Source organism: Pleurodeles waltl, chromosome 3_1, assembly GCF_031143425.1.
Source record: "Pleurodeles waltl isolate 20211129_DDA chromosome 3_1, aPleWal1.hap1.20221129, whole genome shotgun sequence".
In the NCBI taxonomy this organism is placed as follows: domain Eukaryota; kingdom Metazoa; phylum Chordata; class Amphibia; order Caudata; family Salamandridae; genus Pleurodeles; species Pleurodeles waltl.
The window spans coordinates 601,261,028-601,274,497 of record NC_090440.1 but is presented as its reverse complement, the minus strand read 5'-3'; the positions used below and the strand labels follow the sequence as shown (position 1 = coordinate 601,274,497).

Below are 13,470 nucleotides of genomic sequence, written 5' to 3'. Positions count from 1 at the left end.
GAGCTACATTCTCTTTCAGCACAACTGCCCTGTGCCACATTTATTGTGATAAAGTGGTGTTACGGACCAGAGCAGCGTTCCTGCTGAAGGTTGTCACTCCCTTTCATGTCAGACAATCCATTACTGTTCTGACATTCATTGTGCCACCTCACCCCTTGAACAAGAGACTTTATCATTTTGACCCCCCTGAAGAGTACTGAGTTTTTACATTGATTGTACCAAGGTTTAGTAGGTGGACGATCAGCTCTTTGTGGTGTTCTCTGGAGCAAAGAACAGTAAAACGGTGCTGTAAGGAAATGCCTCCTTGGCATGGTTCCCCCTAACTTTTTGCCTTTGCTGATGCCAAGTTATGATTTGAAAGTGTGCTGAGGCCTGCTAACCAGGCCCCAACACCACTTTCTTTCCCTAACCTGTACTTTTGTTTCCACAATTGGCACACCCTGGCATCCAGGTAAGTCCCTTGTAACTGGTACCCCTGGTACCAAGGGCCCTGATGCCAGGGAAGGTCTCTAAGGGCTGCAGCATGTTTTATGCCACCCTGGGGACCCCTCACTCAGCACAGACACACTGCTTGCCAGATTGTGTGTGCTGGTGGGGGACTAAGTCGACATGGCACTCCCCTCAGGGTGCCATGCCAACCTCACACTGCCTATAGGTATAGATAAGTCACCTCTCTAGCAGGCCTTACAGCCCTAAGGCAGGGTGCACTATAGCATAGGTGAGGGCATAAGTGCATGAGCACTATGCCCCTACAGTGTCTAAGCAAAACCTTAGACATTGTAAGTGCAGGGTAGCCATAAGAGTATATGGTCTGGGAGTGTGTTATGCACGAACTCCACAGCCCCATAATGGCTACACTGAAAACTGTGAAGTTTGGTATCAAACTTCTCAGCACAATAAATGCACACTGATGCCAGTGTACATTTTATTGTAAAATACACCCCGGAGGGCATCTTAGAGATGCCCCCAGAAACCATACCCGACTACCAGTGTGGGCTGACTAGTTTTACCAGCCTGCCACACACCAGACATGTTGCTGGCCACATGGGGAGAGTGCCTTTGTCACTCTGTGGCTAGTAACAAATCCTGTACTGGGTGGAGGTGCTTCTCACCTCCCCCTGCAGGAACTGTAACACCTGGCGGTGAGCCTCAAAGGCTCACCCCCTTTGTTACAGCACCCCAGGGCACTCCAGCTAGTGGAGTTGCCCACCCCCTCCGGCCACGGCCCCACTTTTGGCGGCAAGCCCGGAGGAGATAATGAGAAAAACAAGGAGGAGTCACTGGCCAGTCAGGACAGCCCCTAAGGTGTCCTGAGCTGAGGTGACTCTGACTTTTAGAAATCCTCCATCTTGCAGATGGAGGATCCCCCCAATAGGATTAGGGATGTGCCCCCCTCCCCTCAGGGAGGAGGCACAAAGAGGGTGTAGCCACCCTCAGGGCTATTGGCTACTAACCCCCCAGACCTAAACACACCCCTAAATTCAGTATTTAGGGTCTCCCAGGACCTAGGTAACTAGATTCCTGCAACCTAAGACGAAGAAGGACTGCTGAGCTGAAAAACCTGCAGAGAAGGCGGAGACACCAACTGCTTTGGCCCCAGCTCTACTGGCCTGTCTCCCCACTTCAAAGAACTGCTCCAGCGACGCGTTCCCCAGGGTCCAGCGACCTCTGAAGCCTCAGAGGACTACCCTGCATCTAAAAGGACCAAGAACTCCCGAGGACAGCGGCTCTGCCCCAAGGAAGAAGCATCTTTGCAACAAAGAAGCAACTTTGAAAGAACACACGTTTCCCGCCGGAAGGGTGAGACTTTGCACTCTGCACCCGACGCCCCCGGCTCGACTTGTGGAGAACAAACACTGCAGGGAGGACTCCCCGGCGACTGCGAGCCGTGAGTAGGCAGAGTTGACCCCCCTGAGCCCCCACAGCGACACCTGCAGAGGGAATCCAGAGGCTCCCCCTGACCGCGACTGCCTGCTTCAAAGAACCGACGCCTGGTAAGGACACTGCACCCGCAGGCCCCAGGACCTGAAGGATCTGACCTCCAGTGCAGGAGCGACCCTCAGGTGGCCCTCTCCCTTGCCCAGGTGGTGGCTACCCCGAGGAGCCCCCCCCCCCTTGCCTGCCTGCATCGCTGAAGAGACCCCTTGGTCTCCCATTGAACTCCATTGCAAACCCAACGCCTGTTTGCACACTGCACCCGGCCGCCCCGTGCCGCTGAGGGTGTACTTTTTGTGCTGACTTGTGTGTGAAAACTGTATATGCAATTTTTCTAATTCAAAGTTCCTAAAGTTCCTAAGTGAAATACCTTTCATTTAAAGTATTGTTTGTAAATCTTGAACCTGTGGTTCTTAAAATAAACTAAGAAAATATATTTTCTATTTAAAAACCTATTGGCCTGGAATTGTCTTGGAGTGTGTGTTCCCCATTTATTGCCTGTGTGTGTACAACAAGTGCTTAACACTACCCTCTGATAAGCCTACTGCTCGACCACACTACCACAAAATAGAGCATTAGAATTATCTCTTTTTGCCACTGTCTTACCTGTAAGGGGAACCCTTGGACTCTGTGCATGCTGTTTCTTACTTTGAAATAGTACATACAGAGCCAACTTCCTACAGGTGCTGAAGCAGATCATATCACAATTGGATAATCCTCTATATTAAGATGTGCTATGCATTGGCTATGAAGCAGCCTCCAGAAGGTCTGACGGCCTGTTCCAGTGCCTGTCCTGGATATCTGTCGGACTGCTTCCTGGGCAACACAGCACACATTCATGAAGCACTTTTGCCTTGACAGGTCTGTCGGAATGTGTATTTTGCCTGTTCAGTCGTGCTATAATACACATATATGAAAGTAAATGATATTATTTACTATAATATTTTTTTAAAATAATATATTCTTAGTTTCTATAATTTGTCCCAACATATTTTAAATGTGACTGTATTTTTTACATAATACTCTTGTACCACAATTTTTTTCCAAATATTTTGATCATTCACCTCGTTGGCCTGTTGTTGTGTAGCATAACCTCCTTCGAGGTTTCATTCATGAATTTCCAAGTTTGGCTGTAGCAGCGAAAAGGCTTCAACTGTTGAAATAAACAGCACTCCACTCTTTCTCTGCTGTTAGGTACATGTACTTTACGAACATGCAGGAGAGGTCACCAAAGATTGAGCGGGCCGCGCTAGATGGCACAGAACGAGAAGTGGTCTTCAATACAGGACTGATCCGGCCAGTGGCTCTCGTCATTGACAATAAGCTGGGAAAGCTCTTTTGGGTGGATGCAGATCTGAAGCGCATTGAAAGTAGTGATTTGTCAGGTAAGGTAAATGCATCAGCACCATATTACAAATTGTTAAATGTTCTCGTGCGCATTACAATTCTGCCACCTCCAAGCCCTAGGCAGTTTTTATGACAAAATCTTCTACGGTTGATGTTACTATGCCATATCAGTGATTCTTAAATGCTTTGTTTCTGCAGTTAGCAAGGGCTGCAGGCTGTGCAAATAAATGCTTTCAACAACCAGGCTTTCGGATGCTTTATAACCTCCCCACTGGTGTGCTTTGTTCTTTCCTAGATGATTCTGAAATAGCTAGATTTGTATATTTATTTATTTTTTAGCTGTTCAAGGATTACTTTAGCTGACTTGTGTTTTGAAAACTACATGTTCGATGGCATCTGTCGCTGTAGATACGCATGTTCTGCAATAGCTCGCCATCTGGTGTTGGGCCGGAGTGTTACAAGTTGTTTTTCTTCGAAGAAGTCTTTCGAGTCACGGGACCGAGTGACTCCTCCTTTTGTCTCCATTGCGCATGGGCGTCGACTCCATCCTCGATTGTTTTTTTTCCGCCATCGGGTTCGGACGTGTTCCTGTCGCTCCGAGTTTCGGAACGGAAAAAATAGTTAATTTCGGAAGATTTTCGTCGGTATTGTTGCGTTCGGGATCGGCGTACTTAGATTCAACACCGCATCGAAGATCGAAGAGCTCCGGTGCCCTTCGGGGTAGTTTTTCGATCCTCCGTCGGGGCCTGGTCGGCCCGACCGCGTGCTGAGGAACGCCGATGGAACGGACCCCGTTCCGTTTCTGCCCCAAATGCCACAATAAATACCCCTACACAGACCAACACTTGGTCTGCAACCTGTGCCTGTCACCTGAGCACAGCGAAGACACCTGCGAGGCCTGTCGTGCGTTCCGGTCCCGAAAAACACTCCGAGACCGTCGAGCCAGAAGACTTCAAATGGCGTCCGCACCGACAGCCCAACGGGAGTTCGAGGAACAGGAAGAGGAAGGTACCTTCTCGATCCAAGACTCAGACTCCGAAGGATTCGACGATACACAAACCGTGAGTAGGACGTCGAAAACCACACAAAGAAACATTTACAAGGCCCAGGGGACGCCACTGCCACCAGGCCATGGCTCAACCCATAAAATCGGTGACCGACCGTCGGCACCGAAAAAGGCCCAAACAGTGCCGAGATCGTCCGACTCCGGTCGAGACACCGGCACGCAGCCTTCTCGGGACCGAGAAAGTGCTGGAGACAAGCCTCGACACCGAGATGCCGGTGTGGACACGGCTCGACGCCGAGACAGCGGCACCGAAACAGATCGACGCCGAGAGGTTTCGGCACCGAAAAGGAAAAAAGTCACCTCGGAGCCGAAAAAACACGCAGACACAGTTTCGACGCCGAAACAAACTGCAAGCGACCCAGCTTCAGGCTCTTATACAGAAGAGCACTCGCTAACCTCCCAAATGCAGAAGCATAGGTTTGAGGAAGAGCTACAAGCAACTGATGCGGACCATACGCAAAAGCGTATCTTCATTCAGCAGGGGACAGGAAAAATAAGCACCCTTCCCCCCATTAGGAGAAAGAGAAGGTTGGAGTTCCAGGCGGAACAAGTACCACAACCAAAAGTGGTGAAAAGAGTTACACCACCACCCTCTCCTCCGCCCGTGATTAACGTTTCACCAGCACAAACGCCATCACACTCCCCAGCTCACACCACCATGAGCCAGGGTGACCAAGACCAGGACGCATGGGACCTATACGACGCCCCAGTGTCAGATAACAGCCCAGAGGCATACCCTACAAAACCATCTCCACCAGAAGACAGCACCGCGTACTCTCAGGTGGTGGCTAGAGCAGCACAATTTCACAACGTAAGCCTCCACTCAGAACAGGTCGAGGATGATTTCCTGTTCAACACACTCTCCTCCACCCACAGCTCCTACCAAAGCCTGCCTATGCTCCCTGGTATGCTCCGGCACGCAAAAGACATATTTAAGGACCCGGTCAAAAGTAGGGCAATCACACCAAGGGTGGAAAAAAAGTATAAGCCGCCTCCTACAGACCCGGCTTTCATCACAACACAGCTGCCACCAGACTCTGTTGTTGTAGGAGCAGCTAGGAAAAGGGCCAACTCTCACACATCTGGAGATGCACCACCCCCAGATAAAGAAAGCCGCAAGTTTGATGCAGCTGGTAAAAGAGTCGCAGCACAAGCTGCAAACCAGTGGCGCATCGCGAACTCCCAGGCACTACTTGCGCGCTATGACAGAGCCCACTGGGACGAGATGCAACATCTCATTGAACATCTGCCCAAAGACTTCCAAAATAGGGCAAAACAAGTGGTTGAGGAGGGACAGGCCATCTCCAACAACCAGATCCGCTCCTCCATGGACGCTGCAGATACAGCTGCACGGACAATTAATACATCTGTAACTATCAGAAGGCATGCATGGCTCCGAACGTCTGGATTTAAACCAGAGATTCAACAAGCAGTTCTCAATATGCCTTTTAATGAAAAAGAACTGTTCGGTCCAGAAGTGGACACAGCGATTGAGAAACTCAAAAAAGATACGGACACTGCCAAAGCCATGGGCGCACTCTACTCCCCGCAGAGCAGAGGGAATTACAGCTCATTCCGTAAAACGCCCTTTCGAGGGGGGTTTCGGGGTCAAAGCACACAAGCCAGCACCTCACAAGCCACACCGTCCAGTTACCAAGGACAGTATAGAGGAGGTTTTCGGGGACAATATAGAGGAGGGCAATTCCCTAGAAATAGAGGAAGATTCCAAAGCCCCAAAACCCCTACTACTAAACAGTGACTCACATGTCACTCACCCCCTCCACACAACACCAGTGGGGGGACGAATAGGTCATTATTACAGAGCATGGGAGAAAATCACTACAGACACTTGGGTTCTAGCAATTATCCAACATGGTTACTGCATAGAATTTCTACAGTTCCCTCCAAACATACCACCAAAAGCACAAAATTTAACAACACACCATTCCAATCTCCTAGAGATAGAAGTGCAGGCACTATTGCAAAAGAATGCAATCGAATTAGTGCCAAACACACAAATAAACACAGGAGTTTACTCACTGTACTTTCTGATACCAAAGAAGGACAAAACACTGAGACCAATCCTAGACCTCAGAGTAGTCAACACTTTCATCAAATCAGACCACTTCCACATGGTCACACTACAAGAAGTATTGCCATTGCTAAAGCTGCACGACTACATGGCAACTTTAGACCTCAAGGATGCTTATTTCCATATACCAATTCACCCATCGCACAGGAAATACCTAAGGTTTGTATTCAAAGGAATACATTACCAATTCAAGGTACTGCCTTTCGGATTAACAACCGCACCAAGAGTCTTTACCAAATGTCTAGCGGTAGTCGCTGCACACATCAGAAGGCAGCAAATACATGTGTTCCCATATCTAGACGACTGGCTAATCAAGGCCCATTCGTTAATAGAGTGCTCAAATCACACAAATCATATCATACAAACCCTCTTCAAACTAGGGTTCACCGTCAATTTCACAAAATCCAAGATTCGGCCACGCAAGGTACAACAATACCTGGGAGCCATAATAGACACATCAAAAGGAGTAGCCACTCCAAGTCCACAAAGAATTCAAAATTTCAACACCATCATACAACGCATGTATCCAACACAAAAGATACAAGCAAAGATGGTATTACAACTCCTAGGCATGATGTCATCATGCATAGCCATTGTCCCAAACGCAAGACTGCACATGAGGCCCTTACAACAATGCCTAGCATCACAGTGGTCTCAAGCACAGGGTCACCTTCTAGATCTGGTGTTAATAGACCGCCAAACTTACCTCTCGCTTCTGTGGTGGAACAACATAAATTTAAACAAGGGGCGGCCTTTCCAAGACCCAGTGCCACAATACGTAATAACAACAGATGCTTCCATGACAGGGTGGGGAGCACACCTCGATCAACACAGCATACAAGGACAATGGAACGTACATCAAACAAAACTGCATATCAATCACCTAGAACTTCTTGCAGTTTTTCAAGCACTAAAAGCTTTCCAACCAATAATAGTTCACAAATACATTCTCGTCAAAACAGACAACATGACAACAATGTATTATCTAAACAAGCAGGGAGGGACGCACTCCACGCAGTTAAGCATGTTAGCACAAAAAATTTGGCATTGGGCAATTCACAACCAAATTCGCCTAATTGCACAGTTTATACCAGGGATACAAAATCAACTCGCAGACAATCTCTCTTGAGATCACCAACAGGTCCACGAATGGGAAATTCACCCCCAAATACTGAACACTTATTTCAAACTCTGGGGAACACCTCAGATAGACTTGTTTGCGACAAGGGAGAACGCAAAATGCCAAAACTTCGCATCCAGATACCCACACAAACAATCCCAAGGCAATGCCCTATGGATGAACTGGTCAGGGATATTTGCTTACGCTTTTCCTCCTCTCCCTCTCCTTCCTTACCTGGTAAACAAACTCAGTCAAAGCAAACTCAAACTCATATTGATAGCACCAACTTGGGCAAGGCAACCCTGGTACACAACGCTGCTAGACCTATCAGTGGTACCCTGCATCAAATTGCCCAACAGGCCAGATCTGTTGACACAGCACAACCAAAAGATCAGACACCCAGATCCAGCATCGCTGAATCTAGCAATCTGGCTCCTGAAATCCTAGAATTCGGGCACTTACAACTTACCCAAGAATGTATGGAAGTCATAAAACAAGCAAGAAGGCCATCCACCAGGCACTGCTATGCAAGTAAATGGAAGAGGTTTGTTTGCTACTGCCATATTAATCAAATACAACCATTACACACAACTCCAGAACATGTAGTGGGTTACTTGCTTCACTTACAAAAATCTAACCTAGCTTTCTCTTCCATTAAGATTCACCTTGCAGCAATATCTGCATACCTGCAGACTACCTATTCAACTTCCCTATATAAAATACCAGTCATTAAAGCATTCATGGAGGGCCTTAGGAGAATTATACCACCAAGAACACTACCTGTTCCTTCATGGAACCTAAATGTTGTCCTAACTAGACTTATGGGTCCACCTTTTGAACCCATGCACTCCTGCGACATACAGTTCCTAACCTGGAAGGTGGCATTTCTCATCGCCATTACTTCCCTGAGAAGAGTAAGCGAGATTCAGGCGTTTACTATACAGGAACCTTTTATACAACTACACAAAAATAAAGTCGTCCTAAGGACCAATCCTAAATTTTTGCCAAAGGTTATTTCACCGTTCCATCTAAATCAAACAGTGGAACTTCCGGTGTTCTTTCCACAGCCAGATACCGTAGCTGAAAGGGCACTACATACATTAGATGTCAAAAGAGCATTAATGTATTACATTGACAGAACAAAGAACATCAGAAAGACTAAACAACTCTTTATTGCATTTCAAAAACCTCATGCAGGAAACCCAATTTCAAAACAAGGTATAGCCAGATGGATAGTTAAATGCATCCAAATCTGCTACCTTAAAGCTAAACGACAGCTGCCCATTACACCAAGGGCACACTCAACCAGAAAGAAAGGTGCTACCATGGCCTTTCTAGGAAACATCCCAATGCAAGAAATATGTAAGGCAGCCACATGGTCTACGCCTCACACATTCACCAAGCACTACTGTGTAGACGTGTTATCCGCACAACAAGCCACAGTAGGTCAAGCTGTATTAAGGACATTATTTCAGACTACTTCCACTCCTACAGGCTGATCCACCGCTTTTGGGGAAATAACTGCTTACTAGTCTATTGCAGAACATGCGTATCTACAGCGACAGATGCCATCGAACTGAAAATGTCACTTACCCAGTGTACATCTGTTCGTGGCATCAGTCGCAGTAGATTCGCATGTGCCCACCCGCCTCCCCGGGAGCCTGTAGCAGTTTGGAAGTTACCTTCAATTATTTATATATGTATCATCTCAACCTTAAATAAGTGCATACTTAGTCACTCCATTGCATGGGCACTATTACTACAATTCAACTCCTACCTCACCCTCTGCGGGGAAAAACAATCGAGGATGGAGTCGACGCCCATGCGCAATGGAGACAAAAGGAGGAGTCACTCGGTCCCGTGACTCGAAAGACTTCTTCGAAGAAAAACAACTTGTAACACTCCGGCCCAACACCAGATGGCGAGCTATTGCAGAACATGCGAATCTACTGCGACTGATGCCACGAACAGATGTACACTGGGTAAGTGACATTTTCATTTCTAAATACGAATCTCCATACAATATTGATACTTTTGTACTCTGTGTAACGGTGAAGCAATAAAAATGTGCCCCTTATCAGTCTATTCCAGGACACTTGCAGTGTTTCTAAAGACACTGTATGTCCCCTTTTATTTTATGTTTATTCAGTATTTGGGGCCTACGACGTTCCATGTTTAAGGATCTACTGCTTTTTGGTTTATGCTCTGTAAGGCCTCGGGCCTCATATGTAGGACCTAAGCAGTTAGTTTTTATTGTGAGCATATATTATTTCCTTGGCCAAAGAATAGGTCTGGACAAAGCTATTTTGAGATAGTATTCTAATTCTAGTGCTGTTGCCCTTCTAGTGCATGATTCAGGCTATAGGCTCACAATAATGGCAATGTAATACATGTCTGCAATGCCTTCCACGATGTAGTTCTTCACCAGCATATGATATGTTTATTTGCCACGAAGCATATTGTTAACATTTAAAGCAAAGTGAAACACTAATCGGGATTTTGAAAATAGTAAAACACTCTTCAAGGTGTTAACGACGATAGCAAGAAATTGAAAATTAAATCTTTGTTCTCCATATATAACATTGGCTCTGATTAGCCAGATGAATAGGTGGCTTGGTCCAAGAATTGCATTGTCATAGAATGCCAGGAAAAGGAGCTGGAAGAGGTACAAATACCTGAGAGGTGGCTAGTGAGAAAGCCCTCCTAAGAAGACTGGAAAAGGTCTCAATGAGATATATAACTGCCCTCGAGTTGCTCCTGTCCAAGCGCAGAGTGGCCTGCGTGTGGGATTGAGGGTGGGTGCCTTCCACCCGACATTGGCTGATGGCTACGGCGTATTGACAAGAACAATTAGAGCTTTATTATTTATTCTATGCTCCCCTACTCGAGTAGGCCCAGATCCATTTTGGGGCCATTTCAGGAGTACCTGCTCACGCAGCTTTTGGCTTTATTGTCCTGAATCCCTAACAATCTATACAACCTATTTATGTGTTTATGGGTTTACTTTTATTGCGATGAGCTCTTGCTGAGATTTTGAAGTCTATTATGAATTGCTGTTCATGTTTTATTATCGTCCCCTATGCTCTGTATGAATTGCAGTGTGATTGCATGTTTACTCCCCTAGGCAGCACCTAATTTATTCCATATTAATGATTCACTTTACATGTGAATGCACCTATTTCTTACTATTGTAATGGTTTTTAATTGTGAAACTATAAATGAAAACAAATGATATTTAATACCTCTTCCCGATTCCCATACTGTTTACACACACCCAAAACAACCCTGAAGAAATAATGTTTTGCAGCGTTAATTGTTTCTGGATTAACATGCTGTGCATTATTTTGCCATATAGTGGTTGGTGTCCGGAATTCTCCAAATGTTTGTAGTCCTCTTATGTTTTTTGGGGACGTTGACATTCATCGTTTGGTGCTTCCTGTGATGTCAAACACTCTTCCCCCAGAAGCTCCCACCTTTGGTCGCCATCTTCAGATTCTATTTTTCCGCCGTTGGCCAGAGGGCTCCGTGTACAGGGGTCTCCTTGGGCATCAGCTATCTTTGTCGGATCTGGTTGCGGTCGGGGGGGTCCTCTGGATTCAGGCTTCAGGCGTTGTGGTGTCGTTGTGTTGGCCAGGAAAGGTCAACCCAGGGTACACTAGAGGTCAGAATTGTCTGGAGACCTTCTCTGGACTGGTAGGCCACCTGGCCTCGGGCATCGGGTGCAGAGTGGGCAGGGCTTGCGCATCCAGGGTGGTTCTGGCATCCTTTTGGAGGGTTTCTTCAGGACAGGGCCGCTGTCCTCGGGAATTCTTGGTCCTCTCTCTTCGTAGGGTGAGTGAAATACAAGCACTCACGATTCAAGAACTGTATTTACAAAGACAGAATTGTCATGAGAACAGATTTGCAGTTCTTACCCAAGGTAGCTTCACACTTCCACCTAAACCAAACTATACAAATAGCAAGTTTGTTTTTCTCCCAAAAACCAGAACATCAAGCAGAGAGCATTACACAAGCTAGACGCACTGTAATGTACTACATTGAAAGGACGAAGACCAGCAGGAAGACTTAGCAATTATTTGTCTCCTTTGCAGACAACAAAATGGGAAAACCTGTAACTGAGGGCACATTTGCCAAATGGATCATACAAACTATTCAACTATGCCACACAAGTGCATGGGAGAGACTAAACTCAACCACAGAAGCACACTCAACAATGAACAAAGGAGCAACCATTGCCTTTCTAGCAAATACACCTTCACAAGATGTATGTAAGGCAGCAACGTGGTCATCTGGACACCCATTAACAAAATACCACCTGTTAGATATTCAAATCAACAAGAAAGCTCAAGTGGAACATGAAGGTGTTAAAATTTGTGTTTACAAGTTTAAGTCCATCTTCAACCCAACCACTGCAAAATTAACAAAAAACGCGACAAAATTGATGCACTGCATGTGAATCCAGAAAAGATTCATTCTGCAAAATGAATAGTTTCTCACTTGTATGTGTAGTTTAGCAGCTTGAAGAATTTTCTGGATTCACAAGTGACCCACCCACCTCTATCAAGAAGTTGGACGGACAGAACAGACAAAACAGGGGGGGAAAAAAAGAATTTTAAGATGACGACCTAAGTTGGAAGTTTCCAGGGGAAGGGCACTCAAAAACACAGAAGCACCAAATGGGTGAATCTGTGGATGCCCCCAAAAAAAGATAGGACTTCAAACATTTGGAGAATTCTGGAACCAACCACTAGAAATCGGAATAATGCACAGCATTTGAATCCAGAAAATTCTTGAAGCTGCAAAACTGCACCCACAGGTAAGAAACTATGTGTTACCCTTTTTTGTTGCTTTACCTAAGATCTTTGAGGCATCCCGTTCAGAGATTTATAGGTTGAAGTAGGGGATAATGTGCAGTTACGGTTTTATTAACTTATGAATCTGCATGCATTCACCCTTTCTCATCTGTTTGATGCGCACCTAAACCTTCAAGTATTACCTGGAGAAATTTGACGTGGGAAAATCTACAGATGAAATGCAGTTTCCACTGAACTCTGAATCTAATACTAGGCATTGAGACCATTTACAACCAGTTACTGTTTATCAAAATACTTCTGGCAACACAAGTCCAGGCCGTTCTTGAAATTTATTCAGTTTTATAATATTTGATGGTTGAAGAGTACACCATTTGCATCAAAGAAATTGAGAGATGAGGGAAGGGGTTCTTAGAGGATCCTGAAGCATACAGCCATTCTAAATGAATGTATTGCTTGTCTCTGCAGACTGCCAAGCCTCACTGTGCATAAGAGGTTCCGAAAAAAGCCTTATTCCTCGTATACTCTTTCCAGAACCAGATGCACACGTTTTTGTGGGCTGTTGTGTAGTAATGTAATAGGAATTAGCTTATATTGTCCTGCACTTCTATTTGTAATTGTATGTTCGATGGCATGTGTAGCTGCAGATACACATGCTTTGCACATCCCGCCATCTAGTGTTGGGCTTGGAGTGTTACAAGTTGTTTTTCTTCTAAGAAGTCTTTTCGAGTCACGAGATCGAGGGACTCCTCCCATTTCGGCTCCATTGCGCATGGGCGTCGACTCCATCTTAGATTGTTTTCTTTCCGCCATCGGGTTCGGACGTGTTCCTTTTCGCTCCGCGCTTCGGTTCGGAAAGTTAGCGAAAACTCGGAAAATTCGACGGTATTGTTTGCGTTCGGTATCGGGTTAGCTACAACAGATGGACACCGAATTCGGAAGAGCTCCGGCGACCCTTCTGGGTTTTCGATTCCCCGCCGGGGCCTGGTCGATCCGACCGTGTGCGTCTTCAAGGCTAATGGAACGGACCCCATTCCGCTTCTGCCCCGAATGCCACAACAAGTATCCTTACACAGATCAGCATCTGGTCTGTAATTTG

At 46.1% G+C, this 13,470-nt stretch overlaps 1 protein-coding gene across 1 annotated transcript in view; it reads left to right on the top strand.

The window, feature by feature from the left end:
• Positions 1-13,470, top strand: part of LRP5 (LDL receptor related protein 5) — a 397,037-nt gene that overhangs the window by 302,726 nt on the left and 80,841 nt on the right. Inside the window, exon 15 of the mRNA XM_069223040.1 lies at positions 3,130-3,320. Within this exon, the coding sequence (XP_069079141.1) occupies positions 3,130-3,320 (191 nt within the window). The remainder of the gene's footprint in view (positions 1-3,129; positions 3,321-13,470) is intronic.